Source organism: Podarcis tiliguerta (assembly GCF_965153285.1).
Source record: "Podarcis tiliguerta genome assembly, chromosome: 16".
In the NCBI taxonomy this organism is placed as follows: Eukaryota; Metazoa; Chordata; class Lepidosauria; order Squamata; family Lacertidae; genus Podarcis; species Podarcis tiliguerta.
The window spans coordinates 4,959,844-4,974,587 of NC_139549.1; the positions used below are offsets into that span (position 1 = coordinate 4,959,844).

Here is a 14,744-nt window from a genome sequence, read left to right on the forward strand (position 1 = left end):
AATTGTAAAAAATAAAAATGGAGGTCTTACTTAAGAACCTCTACGCTACGCATTTTGAATAGAACCTTGCTTTAGAAACTGTTTCGCTCACCATCCCAAAATAGTTATCATTTTGTTGTCATAGACTCCCCCCTCCAGGTGTTTCCCAAATTTTCTACTGACATCCAACTAAGTCAACTGTCCTCTGAGCATAAGGCTGTTGATTACATTGGGTATACTCTCGTGTGTGGGACTAACAATGTATATCACCCTTCCAATTATTCTATCTATGAAAAAGTCCTTCAGGAAGTAGAGGAAGAGGAATAGGAATAAGAGAGAAATCAGAGCATCCCTTTGGGGGGGGGGGGCTCCACATTTAATTGTTCACACATACAGCTCAAAACTAGCTACCCGGTTTGTTGTCCCTTGGCTGGTCACACATTTCAACAGTAGCAACCTTTCCATTCCAATTGATGAGTCATTTGGCTAAACCTGAAGGCTTTGTTACATACAGCCATGTGAACAAGAAGCTTGTCCAATTTTTTACATACACGGTCTCCTTGTGTCTTTTCCAGTTTGGAAATAGCAGTCAATCCATTTATTTCCTTCCACGTATAAAAAATCCCTGACTCTGAAGGCGAGCAAGACTTCATTCACCCTCAACTCCTTTAAAGAACCACGTGAGCCACCACGAGCTCCACTGGGGAAATGGTGGGACATAAATTAAATAGACAGACAGACAGACAGAGTTGTCTCTTGGCTTGGAGAACAGAAACAAACATTATTCAAACATCCTTTCTACAGGCGGGTTCCCTTTTCCCCTGTGACACTCAAGTCAATATTTACAACCAGACCCAGAAGTTTGCAGCAGTGGGCAATTCTGCAAGGGAAGAAAGAACCAGCCCATAGATTACTCTACCATTCTGCTACCCCTCCTCTCTTCCGAGGTACAAAAGAAACCAGAGAAGGGCAACTTCTGTGTCCTCCAATTCTAAGCTTCTTGAAGCAGGTGTTCAATGAAAATGAATGAAATTTCTGAAAAACAATGCCTGGGATCAGGGTGTTCCTCCGGTGTGAGAGGTATAGTATTGCTGGCATTGAGGTAGGAGGAGCTGAACCATCACACACCGTCTGGCACAAGCAGGTGCTTCCACGTTTCCACTCAGTTCATGCGTACAATTTGTGCGTCAGCAACCAGGTCCCAGGAGTTCCCGAGGTCTCTGACAAACGATAACTCTTTTTAAAAAATCACCTAGAAATCAAGCCAGGTGTTTGCAGGAGTGTGGAAAAAGAATCTGCTCAAGGTTGAGTCCACAGAAGAACCAAGAGACGTACAGGCAATGGTGGAGCCTCCATCTTCACAGGTGCTGCTAATAAGACCTGATGCTTAAGTGTGGGATTTGCATGCAAGCAGCATGTATGAGAACCAAAATGTCGAGATTCCTGCATTATCTTCCAACTCTGCAATTCTACGATTCTATAAAAGGCTACCCCTGCCCCCAGATCAGTCTTTGTAAAGTACCGTATTTTTCGCCCTATAGGACGCACCGTCCCATAAGGCGCACCTAGTTTTTTGGGGGGGAAATAAAGGAAAAAAATTATTTCCCCCCCAGGCGCGGGGTTGGGGAAGCCCGAGCTTCCCCCGACCCCAGCCCCCAAACAGGCAGCTCTCTGCAAGCCGTGGGAGCCCAGTGCTGGCTCCCGCTGCTAGCGGAGAGGTCCGCGAAGCCTGGACGCGCTGAGCTCAGCGCGCGCAGGCTTCAACATGCAGGCACCCCTCCGCCAGCAGCGGGAGCGCTCCCGCTGCTGGCGGAGAGGTCCGCGAAGCCTGGACGCGCTGAGCTCAGCGCGCGCAGGCTTCGGCATGCAGGCACCCCTCCGCCAGCAGCGGGAGCGTTCCCGCTGCTAGCGGAGAGGTCCGCGAAGCCTGGGCGCGCTGAGCTCAGCGCGCGCAGGCTTCGGCATGCAGGCACCTCTCCGCCAGCAGCGGGAGCGCTCCCGCTGCTAGCGGAGAGGTCCGCGAAGCCTGGGCGCGCTGAGCTCAGCGCGCGCAGGCTTCGGCATGCAGGCACCTCTCCGCCAGCAGCGGGAGCGCTCCCGCTGCTAGCGGAGAGGTCCGCGAAGCCTGGGCGCGCTGAGCTCAGCGCGCGCAGGCTTCGGCATGCAGGCACCTCTCCGCCAGCAGCGGGAGCGCTCCCGCTGCTAGCGGAGAGGTCCGCGAAGCCTGGGCGCGCTGAGCTCAGTGCGCGCAGGCTTCGGCATGCAGGCACGTCTCCGCCAGCAGCGGGAGCGCTCCCGCTGCTAGCGGAGAGGTCCGCGAAGCCTGGGCGCGCTGAGCTCAGCGCGCGCAGGCTTCGGCATGCAGGCACCTCTCCGCCAGCAGCGGGAGCGTTCCCGCTGCTAGCGGAGAGGTCCGCGAAGCCTGGGCGCGCTGAGCTCAGCGCGCAGGCTTCAGCATGCAGCGGGAGCGCTCCTGCTGTTTGCGGAGAGGTCCGCGAAGCCTGCATTCGCCCCATAGGACGCACCCAGATTTCCCCTTCATTTTTGGAGGGGAAAAAGTGCGTCCTATAGGGCGAAAAATACGGTATGTTGTTGGATTACAACTCCCATGATCGCTGACCATGGGCTGTATTGGCTGGGACTGGTGGGAGTCTGAACCCCATAATCTCTGGGAGAAACCAGGACTGATAGGGAAGGCTATCTGAGACCAAACTCTCTGTCCATGCTCAGACAGAATCAGCAAGCCATGGTGTGTTTACCAACACCGGAAGCTGCCTTAAACTGACTCAAGCCCACTGGGGTCAGTGTGTTAGAAACTGAGATATGAAAGCTAGGAGCTAAATGGCACCTTAAACCTAGGTTACGGGCACAACAACAGAATGTCTAGATGCGCTTTTATATAGCAAGAATACAAAGCTGAAAATGAATGAACTGCAGCTAAAATTCATGTTCATTTTTCACATGGTCTACTCCTCCCTTGCCCACCCCTCTAATATTCTTAAGAGGGTCTCTTCCTCAGTCTTCAGAGAGTAACTGGAAGTGTAGAGACAGAAAAGGGTCCTCCTTTCCTTCCACTCTGCAGTTTTAATCTGAAATCATAGGTGCGGTACTGCACCAAGAGCTCAGAAACTACTCACGCTAATGAAATTTCCTGTCGCAAAATGCGCCTAGAACAATGGGAGTTTTGAACACTGACTGGGGTCCACCTAGCTCAGTACTGCCTACACTGACTGGCAGCAGCCCTCCACGGCTTCAGGCAGGGATCTCTCCCAGTCCTGCCTGGAGATGCCAGGGACTGAACATAGGACTTTCTGCAAGCAAAGCAGATGCTCTAACACTCAGCTACAGCCAAATGGTGGTTGGTTGAAACTTCTGAACAACCTCAACCATGATTTGTTTTGTGGCAACAAACCATGGTGTGAAGCCATTGTGTGTGGCTGGCTTGCAAACCATATGGCTTCGTTCTGAACCCAGCTTAGCCATGGTTTGTTTGCCTTCTGTCACAGATGCTTGCCAAGCTTCAAAGGCGCAAGAGGAGAAAAACGAACCAGTTTGGGAGAAATAAGCTGTGTGGCTTATTTGCTCATCTAAAAAGACAACTCGTGGCTTCTTGAACAAACTATGGTTCAGTCTTATGTGTGAATCCAGCCACTGTGTGCACACCAGAAGCCTTTTCACTGAATAAGTGTTCTTTAGAAACATCTCATTTTAAAGATCACAAACTCCCAAGAACAGCTATTTTGCAATTCATTAGGATTTTGATAGGCAAACTTCATTTTTCTTTTCAAGACTTTTGTTACACCCAACTGCCTTTTCCGTATCCCACCGCAACTCCTAAAGTTGCAGTTTCTAATTAATGGAAAGAGTTCACATAATACATAGACAATCAGGACTCTCACAGAGACCGCCTATGAAATCGTCCCACAAACGCCGTTGTCACAAGGTCTGGAAAGATAGCGTGAATGAACCAAAATTATTGTGAAGGACTGGCTCAGGGATTCTCAGATAACCCACCATGCACCTCCAGACTATGAGGGGAGCAAGCAGGAGTCTACATTTCACAAAAAGAAAAAGAAGTATGTGATCTGCTGCAAGTTCAGAAGCTGACCCTTACAAAAGAGATGTATGAGAACATCCCTAAGCAGCCAACATTCAACACTACCAAGTGCATTCACGGCTAGCAAAGCCCTCTTGACTTGTAACTCAGATTTGCATATTCCTAAAACTAGCAGAAGTTGTTCCAGTAAAATCTTACTGCCTTGGCTTATTTCCTTCCCTTCATCGCTAGGAAGCAAGCCAAGTGCAACTGTCTAATACCCTCCTTTAGAAGACAGCACTGACTGCACCAATATAGTTGCTCACTTTTGGGGTTTATCTTGCTGCAATTACAGCTTAGGCAATATTTTGCCCCACAGGAACAGGTTTCGGCTCAGCTGCAGGTACAGAACAGAAGGAAGCAGTTAGCTCAGTTGGCTAGAGCATGGTGCTGATAAAACGCCAATGTTGCAGGTAGCGATGTTAAATTCTCGAGAACAATCTTTTGGAGAATAATCTCGATTAATGAGAATACAGATATTAGAGAATTTTCATTTAAAATAGGAGAATATTCATTTTAATGCATTGAAAATGATATGATTAGTTAACATACATGTTTATTCATGGGTAAACTTGTTCAGATGGCAACCAAAAACTGTCCAGATACTTTTATTCAATGGGGCTATGCAGTGAATTCACATTCTTTGATTTTTTTTGCACCAAACATGAAACTGAAAATTCAACATGAATGACTCATGTTAATCACTAAGCCTGCCACTAACCAAGAATTTACAGTTTGTGGAGAATATTCTCACCTCACATCACTAGTTGCAGGTTCGATTCCTATAAGGGCCACCTGTATTGCATTGCAGGGGGTTGGACGAGATGACCCCCGGAATCCCTTCCAACTCTACAATTCTATCAGACAGATTCAGATACACCCCAGGCCCCAGCCAAATAGACAGAGTACTGTGGTGAGTAGTCTTGCTTGAAAATGCAACCTACATTTCAAGCTTCCCGGTGCCTCAAGCATTATCCAAGAGGGCAAACTGAAACAGTTTGCTCACAGAAAGGAAATTCAAAGTGGCTGAGATATCACGGCAATCCTGCTATTTCATGGAAAGGACAACCACGTTGAGGACTTGAGCCAGCCGGCAGGTCAAACCTAAGGCACTCCAGATGTTGCACTTATGGGGAAGGACCGTAGCTCAGTGGTACGGAATCTGCTTTGAGTGCAGAAGATCCCTGCCCTGATGGCGGGTGTCTCCAGATAGGACTAGGAGAGGTTCCTGCCTGAAAGCCCACGGAACTGCTGCCAGTGTGGACAATACAGTGGTGCCTCGGGTTTAAGAACTTAATTCGTTCTGGAGGTCCATTCTTAACCTGAAACTGTTCTTAACCTGAGGTACCACTTTAGCTAATGGGGGCCTCCCGCTGCCGCCGCACAGTTTCTGTTCTCATCCTGAAGCAAAGTTCTTAACCCGAGGTAATATTTCTGGGTTAGCAGAGTCTGTAGCCTGAAGCGTCTGTAACCTGAGGTACCACTGTACTGAGACAGATGGGCCAGTGGTCTAATCCAGTTTCATGCAGCTTCCTAAGTTCCTACTGGCCCCACCTAGCGTGTCCAGTGGTCAGGGATGACCAGGGAGATGGGAGTCCAACAACACCTGGAAGGCCATAGGCTCTCCATCTCTACTTAAATGTGGACAGGACAGGGCTCAAAATCCAGTATGTTAGGAGAGAGGTGGAAGTGAGGTGGCTAAGAAGGACACACACACAACTCCTTACATTTACAAACATCAATACAGGCTTGTCAATTGTCACTTGCCCAGCAACTTGAGGTTGGAATTGACTGCCTTGAGGCAAGCTGGGAAGATTTACAAGATTGTTCTTTTTTTTTAATAAGGCAACAGTGACTAATAAGGCATTCATGGGTCGATGGTCCATAAGCCTAGCAACTTTCGTAGACTTCTTTGCAAGGCTACTTGCATACCCTCCAGCTCGCTAATTGCAAATATTCAAGTGGAGGGGGAAGGTTTATTTACTGGCCAGCCTGTTGAATCCCTGTACACCATCCAATCTTCAGATTTAGCTATGTATTTGAGGGAAGAACACAGGACAGTCAAACCTGCTTTTGAATGCAGCAGCAGCAGCAGCAGCGGAAGGTTTGCTGGCTTTCAAAAGCAGATTTTGCACCCTGCAGAAAAAATCATTAGAGTTTTTTGTCATCTAGAATTATTGTTAAAAAGTCACCCACATCCATTCTACTTATCTCATTCTGTACCTGAAGTCAACAGCTTGAATGCCGTGTCCTCATTCAGAACCACCCCCAATGTTTTCCATTTCCCAAAGCTATAAAATCTAAGATGCTGGATTCTCACTCAGGCAGGAAGTTCACTGAGCAACCACAACAGCCCAGTTCTTGCAACTTAGCCTACATTACAGGGGTAATATGACACATATAAGGGCTAACAATAGGAGAATGTGGCACTTTCTCTAATTACCCCGAGCTGCCTGTTATCTTAGGAAATATTCAGGACAACCAAGCAGGTTCAAGATTCAAACCTCATGCCACCCACCAAGCTGCTGGGTGGCCCTAACCAAGCCGCTACTCACTCAGCCTCAGCACCCTCCTTCCCAAATCTTCATCAAAAGGAATCCATTATTTAAATGTTCCTTACCGCAGCTTTGTACAGAATACACACCATCACTTCAAACATCTGAAAAGTATTACTGCACCAAGGCAGACCAACCCATCCTTTTGACCTAATGTATGCAAAGCGTTTCTATACTATTGAAATGCAGTATATGGGTGCTAATAAACTAAGCCCACCTCACTTTGTGTGGGAACTCACCCTACCCCCGCAAATTTTGGCCCTCTTTACAAAGTTATTACATGGGTCACCGAGATAATACAAGCAGAATCCTTTGGTTTCTTCAGATGCATTGATCAGCCTGCTTGCCATACCACAGACCCTCTCTCAGAAGCACGCCCCACTGGCTTCAACTGAACTTAATTCCAAGTAACACAGGTGCAGGATAGCAGCCTTAAACATCACCCTTACACCATCACCTTTGTACAGATTGCAGACCCCTTTGCACTGCCCCAGAGCCCCCATTCTTAGCCCACTAAAAAGAATTGCTGCAAGGCAGAAGTTACATATTTGCCTCTGAACACTTTGAAGGGGATGTGGGGAATGCCAAAGTTTGTGTTATTTTATCCATTTATTTATTGCATTTTTATCACTCCTTTCCTCCAAGGAGGACGGCGTATTGTTCTCCTCCCCTGTAAAGGAAGTGAACCCTCCATTGTCCTCTTGCTGCCTTGCTGACCATAAAGCAGAGGGTCTCACCACCGCTTTGCAATCCCTTCATATTCAGCCCACCTTAAGGGACCCTTGCAAGGAGCACCAAGGAAAATTCACTCTGCATAAACATTTAAGAGTCTACACTGCACCAATCCCAAATGTTTGCATCAACAGCAAGAATCACCATCATAGTAATTCTTATCATAAAGACCTGGTAAAGTGTTATACTAAACCTGTTATACTAAATTTGTATATCACCCTTCATCTGTAGATGCACAAGCTATAGTTACCAAGCGAGATCTGCACCCACATAGATGTGATTTTCTATAAATCCGTATCTAGGGGCAACAGAGGAAGCAGACTTATCCTGAGCAAGACCTTGGGTCCATCTAGCACAGTGGTGTCCAAACTTTTTCCAAAGAGGGCCAGATTTGATGAAGTGAAGAGCCGTGGGGATCGACCAAAGTAGTTGTTGACCTTTTTTTTTAGGATTGGAATTGTTGAGGTTTTTTTAGGATTTTACCCCAGGAGATAAACTACCACAGGGGCCAGATTAAATTGACCAGCGGGCCGGATTAGGCCCCCGAAACGGACTTTGGACATGCCTGATCTAGCACAATATTGTTCTAGACTGACTTGAAGTGTCTCTCCAGAGTGTCAGGCAGGAACCATTCCTAGCCCTACCTGGAGATGTCGGCGATTGAATCTGGGACTTTCTGAATGCATAGCAGATGCTCTACCACTATGGTCCTTCCCCAAGCATTACACTTACACACACCAATAACCACAAACAATCACAGGAAATCCCACCCAATCCCCCTTGCATCTACTCTCTCCATTCTTATTTCACCGTTCAGGGCTGTTGCAAAGACCAAAGTTGTACTACAACTCACATCTTCCCTGATACACGAGTATGGAGGTGGGGTAGGCTAGGCTGTATGTCTGAGCATGGACTCAATTGCTGGAATAGCCAGGCCAGCCTGGTAATGGCCCGCTAGGTATGGGTCCCTAAGGGGACCAGAAGGCAAATGGGTGGGCTTCCCTCCCTCAGAAGGCTGGAGTTGAGGGTTGAGTGATGTGAGCTAGAAGCTGCAGGAAAAGCTGCCTTCTTGAAATGCAGGGAAAGAGTCAAGCCTGATTTCTGCAGACACCCATGGCTGCAGCTATGGGGGAAGCAAGGCCCTTCTTGGGGTGCTAATGCTGTGAACCCCTCCATCGTGGTCTGAGGTGGTATATATGTGTAAATAAACCGTATGTGATGAAGACACCACAGACTCCACTGTGCCTCATTCCAAACTCTGGGTAAGTGTTCTGATCCATGTATATGATGAACTTTTTCTATGCCAATAAAGGAGACTGATTGATGGATTATACACACACACACACATAGTGAAAGCATACGGTGCATTTGGCCTCATCATCAATGTAGGAATATAAGTAACAGTGCACCCTATATAAAATGCTGCGTCAAATTCACACAGATATTGTGTATGCACAAACACCACAGCAAAATTAAGAAACTACATGAGTTGCCAAGTAAACTATGCATATCTTGTACACGCTGCCATAATCGTTGCCACCACAGTCATCATTACCACCACTGTAATAGTAATAATGCACCCTGTATCAAACGAAAAGTAAATTCTACAAAGTGATTTCGCACATAACATCATCATCAACCACCACAACGTAGCTTATCATAGTACTGTTAATACAATGCCAAAACAGGGACTTCTGAAGGACTATCCTACCCCGAGGGAAGCAGGGAGGAAGCATTTGCCACTTGTCTAAACAAATCCTTGTCTTTCAGCTAAATAAATAATGCACACTATAAACTAAACTATAACATAAAATCTGCCAGCTAAGATATACACACCAGCACCATAATAATCACAGCAATACTACTAATAATGCATCCATTATAAACTGTCAAGTAAACCTACATGTTGTACTTAGATGGTGCCTCTGTTGTAGCATCAATTATCATAATCATAGCAACCTTAATTATGCACTTTGGATAGACTTCGAAATGAAATCTACACAGAAATACTGTACGCATCGTCAGTGCTACCACCAGAGAAATATAATCACAGTAATAATAATGTACCCTCTATAAACTGCTAATCTACATAGATATGACAGCACTATGAATAATTATAGTAATATCAACAATTACAAACTACCAACTAAAATCCACGCAGAGAGACACAGGATCAGTACCCTCAACATAATAACATTAATGGTCATCATCACAAAAATATTAATAATGCATATTATTTTTAAAGCCAAGTAAAATTTTCACCATCATAGTAACATTGCACCCTGCATAAAACACCAAGCAAATCTACACACAGGTATCATTATTAATAATTTTATTTATGAACTGCTTCCCAGGAAGCATCTTGGAACAATTTCCTTTAAAGTATGCCATATATGACAGTTACATTTATAAAAACAACAGGTAAAGTTCAAAACAACAGCGCCTACACTAAAAAATTCAAATCCGAGACAGATACCAAGGTGAGGCAAAGATTTTAGAAGGCTCCTTGAAAAAGGAAGGTGGCAGAGAGAGAGGAAAGAGACAGACAGGCAGCATATAAAAAACAGTTACATTTATAAAACCCCTTGACAACAACTGCGCACAAAAGCAACTTAAAACAACAGCAGCGGCAAACCTTTTCAAACAGCACATGAAAAAACCAATTCAGATCCGGGAGCGATACCAAGTGGGAGGAAGATCTTTTTTATTTTTATTTTACAAGGCTCCTTGAAAGAAGAAGAAGAACGCGGGAGGCGGCGATGCCAGGTAATATCCCACACCCCTTGTGTTATCCACACGCCACACAGAAAAGCGGCGCATAACAGAAACGCCAGCTCAAGGCAACCGCATGCAAAAAGAACTTTCTGTTTTTTGAAAGCAGCTATTTGGAAATCCTGTTTAAAACAGAAAAATACAAATATATGTGTGTGTGTAAAAATAAAATAAAATAATTGACGCGTAGATCCGGGCGGGAGGGAGATTTCGGCTTTGTTGAAAGGTGAGGGAGGAGGCGTCGCCAGGTATCCCACCTTTGCCACCACCCATTTCCCTGCCCCCCCCCGGCCCTCAGGTGAGCCCCTCCCCCCCCCCGCGCGCACTCACATCTGCGCATCCACTTGATCCAGTGGTGGACGATGGTGCTGTGGTGCCGCTTGTTCTCCAGGCACCACGACGACAGGCCCTGGATGGACTCCATGGTGTTGGTCACCCCCTGCAGCTTCCTGTCCAGGGACGCCTCCAGAGGGCCGGACGACGAGGCCGGCCCGCCCCCGCCGCCCGCGGCAGCGGCGGAGGACGACGACGACGAAGAAGAGGAGGACGACGACGACGACGACGAGGAGGCCTTGCCGCCGCCACTGCCGCCGGCCGCCATCTTCCCTCCCCTTCGGTCGCACAAGCAACGCCGCTCGGGAGGGGGGGGGAGGGGGGACGAGAGCGAGGGAGCGCGAGGGAGGGAGCGTGTCTCGGCGCGTGCGTGCGTAGCGTAGCGTACGTGCGCGCGCTCAGCCCGCCCGCCTCGAGCGCGCTTCTCTCTCGCTCGCCGTCTCCTCTCCACCGCGCAGGCGCACTCGGGACGAGGCGGAGCTTTTTCATCGCGAAGGGCGGGGAAGGGATGGAGGCGAGGTGATATCGATTATGGTCGTAGTTAAATTGCAGCTGCCCATTTAGCGTTATTAATACGAATACATTTTCCCCCCAAAAAAAGTTTTTATTGGTTTTCACAACATTATAAACAAACAAACACATAAGACAAACATAAATCATAACCTCATTGAAAATTACACTTGTTAACATTGTTAAGTGACTTCCTCGCATCCCCTTGCTTGAATTTCATTGCATGTCCTTTTAACGGTTTTCCAAATCACAGTTCTTGTAAAATTTAACTTAAACATTCACATCCTTAGATCTTCACATTATGAAATTAAACATATTAATTCATCACTTAATTTAAAATCCTAAGCCAATTAAGTATCTGCAATGTGTTTTCAGTTAGTTTAACTTAACATATTTAACTAATCATTAAATTTGATCTTCCTGAACTCTTCCGGTTACGTTGGCTAGCTCTGGAAAATCTTCATCTGCCATTCTATCGTTGGTAATTCTTGGGTTTTCCACTTTTTAGCTAACAAAATATGAGCCACAGTTGTGGCATACAAAAATAATTTAACATCTTTCTTGGGCAATTCCAAACCTGTTATTCCAAGAAGAAAGGCCTCTGGTTTCTCTATAAATGTATATTTCAACATTTTTTTTCAATTCGTTATACAGTATATCTTTTCCCAGAAGTCTTTCACTTTGGGGCAGGTCCACCACATATGATAAAATGTCCCTTCCTTTTCTTTACATTTCCAACATAACTTATCACAGTTATGATATATCTTTGCTAATTTTACTGTGAATATGAATACATTTATTGGCTGTGTTGTATCGCATTGCATTTATTACACTGGTAATACGCCTATCTATTGTGTCGGTTTGTTGCAATAACTTGAAAACAATAAAACAGCACAATTGTTCTGTTTATTGCATAGGTAGGGAAACTAAGGCCCGGGGGCCGGATCCGGCCCAATCGCCTTCTAAATCCGGCTCGTGGATGGTCCAGGAATCAGTGTGTTTTTACATGAGTAGAACGTGTGCTTTTATTTAAAATGCATCTGGGTTATTCGTGGGGCATAGGAATTCGTTCCTCCCCAACCAAAAAAAATATAGTCCGGCCCCCCACAAGGTCTGAGGGACAGTGGACCGGCCCCCTGCTGAAAAAGTTTGCTGACTCCTGGTATTGTGGCGATAGATACGATAAGTATGCTTATGAGCATCGTTGCAATAACATCACCATAATATTATACTGGTATAATAAATAAAATTATTGTAATATTCCTTTTATTAATTGCGCTAATAAACATTATCTTATGGTGGTGATGCATTTATAGCCGCGCACTGTCTAGAAGCAGCGGCAGCACATGGTTTTGGGGTTTTTCCTCGTTTCTGCTCTGTGACAAACGCGGATCCCGCCGTGCGCGAGGGGGTGTGGCCGAGTTGGTCCACGCTCCTCCGAGCCCGATCACGCACCGCGGTGCAAAGTAAAGCCTGCGTCGCTTGCGCCCCTCGCTTTTTTGCAAAGGTTTCCCAGCGATTCAGGGAATCGCTGCTTGCCCAGTCTGTATGCAAAAAAATTGTCAGTGCAAAATGTTCCCTGCCCCGATTTTTTTTTGTCAGTGCAAAATGTTCCCTGCCCCGATTTTTTTTTGTCAGTGCAAAATGTTCCTTGCCCCGATTTTTTTTTGTCAGTGCAAAATGTTCCCTGCCCCGATTTTTTTTTTTTTGTCAGTGCAAAATGTTCCTTGCACCGATTTTTTTTAGGGTAAAAAATAAAACAAAAAACCTTCCGCTGGCAATGGATTTTTTAATATATATTTGCAACTGGCAGCCCCGCCCCCCTGCCCGGAGCCGCAGCAGCAAAAGCAGCCTCTCCTCCCACGTGACCAAGCAACGAAAGTTTCTCGGGTTGTTTCCCCCCGCCCGCCTTTGACGAGCCGGTCAAAAGTTTAGTCCTCGTCGAGCGGCGATTGGTGCACGCCGGCGCGCGCGTTCACCCGGCCACCAGTGGGGAAGCTGCAGGAGAGCTGAGAAAGCCCAATGAGGAGGCCGCGGCGGCGCGACGCAGCCAATGGGAAGCGAGAGGCGGAGGCGCCAAAGAGCGCAGCAGCGGCTCCTTTCAGGGTTGAGTGCCCCGCCCCCTTTCGACCGTGAGGCGAAGGGCGATTTAAACCGTTGCCTTCGCCCAGTTTAAAGGACCAGCGACGCTTTGAACGCCGTTGCTACGATAGGCTTCGACAAACCGCCATTTTATATATAGTAAGGGGGGAGGTGGCCCGCTTTGCACGCAACGTTAATACTCAAAAGCGCGTGCGCAGGTCCAGCGGCGCATGCGCAACGTGCTCCAACCAAAACTCCCTCTCAATAGCGCGAAGCCGATGCGCAGCAGAAGTAAAATGTGAGGCGGCTCACAGTCACTTCCCAGAAGCCTTTGCCTGGCCTGGCCACACTCCCATAATTCCATGGGCCAGTTCCCAGCATTCACTGGGGGATAGACCAAGGTTTCTATTTCTACTCCCCTATTTTAAATACTTGTATCATTTAAAACAGTAAATCATCTTTGGAGATTTATAAATACAATGAATAAATAAATTTATTTTAAAAAATGTTTAAAAACCCATAAATTTAAATATTTCCAGCTCTACATCAATACATCTCTCTATGAGAGCCCTTTTCTGGTTTCCCCCCTCATCAACATTTATAGTTCATGAATTTTGAAAATTCAAGGGGCCCAACATTTTTCACTGTCCCATTATTATTTTGAGGGGGCAGGCCCCCCAAGGTCCAAAAAAGGGCCAAGCACGGAGTCCAGCTGAGTGTAACTTCAATGTCCAGCTTCTCCTCCTCCAGGAAAAGCAGCAGTGGTGGCAGCAGCAGGAGCCACTGAAGCCACATTCAGCTCTGCCCCCTGGCTCCTCCAACATTCTGGCAAGACATTGGGATGTCACACATTTGATATCGCATGCAAGTGCGCGCACACATACACACACATCTCCCTCACAAGTTGTCACCTCTGATCCCTGGCCTTCAAGTGGTGTGTTAGGCCCCCTTACAGGGTCACAGCCCGATTGATCCAAGGCGAGTCACAACAGGAGCACTACCACCGTTCAAATATATGGTAAAAAAGTTAAGGAATGGGTCCCCAGATGCATGTTTGGATTAAAGGCTGGTTCTGAAAAGGTTAAAGATTACTGCTCTAGAACAGTCTTTGCCAACCTTGCACCCTCCAACTGCTTCAGACTACAACTCCCATCAGTTCCAAAAGGATTCAGAGGCTGCTGCAGAAATAAGAATTTTTAAAAATGAAAAGCAGTTCTGAACATGCGCTGAATACCATCTGGAAGGGGAAGCCAAACCCAAAGTAGTTTTGAAAGGAAGCATAAAAGCATCCCCTCTAATTCATACTTTTGTTGTCCTGAGAGCCCAAGGATAAAATCCTGGCTAGTGGACAGCTTTCTGAAAGATTGACTCTAGACCAGACCTAACCAACTTTACAGGAACAAAGAAGTCCTCTGCTATCGCTGGGATCCTTCGTTTTCCAGAGCCCTCACCTGGAATTTACACATTTCTACCAAATCACAGCACCTGCTTCACCCTCACAACCCTGCACGGGATTTAATATTGCTTCAAAAGGACTGATACCACCCACCTCTGGACCCAGGTGTATCATATTCCTAATAAAACCATTGAAGTTAAAGGACCTCAGTAAGCTAATGTGCATTTAACATCCTTATCGTGACACCAAGAATCACAACGGGACATAGACACAACCCCATTAATAAGAA

General features: G+C 46.5%; 2 protein-coding genes across 5 annotated transcripts in view; one reads left to right on the forward strand and one right to left on the reverse strand.

The window, feature by feature from the left end:
• The window catches only part of RPRD2 (regulation of nuclear pre-mRNA domain containing 2), a 39,730-nt gene extending 28,832 nt beyond the window's left edge, over positions 1 to 10,898 (reverse strand). For 2 of the 4 annotated variants that reach the window (XR_014505751.1, XM_083416420.1), the window contains exon 1: positions 10,465 to 10,772. Coding sequence is in view for 3 of the 4 variants with exons in the window: in XM_083416420.1 (XP_083272546.1) it covers positions 10,465 to 10,735 (271 nt within the window). In the remaining variant the exon portion in view is untranslated. Of the gene's footprint in view, positions 1 to 10,464 lie in introns of all 4 variants that reach the window. The other 2 variants (XM_083416419.1, XM_083416418.1) reach the window with 2 other exon arrangements.
• Positions 1 to 14,744, forward strand: part of LOC310666130 (intelectin-like protein) — an 814,635-nt gene that overhangs the window by 33,392 nt on the left and 766,499 nt on the right. The gene's annotated exons all lie outside the window — the stretch shown is intronic.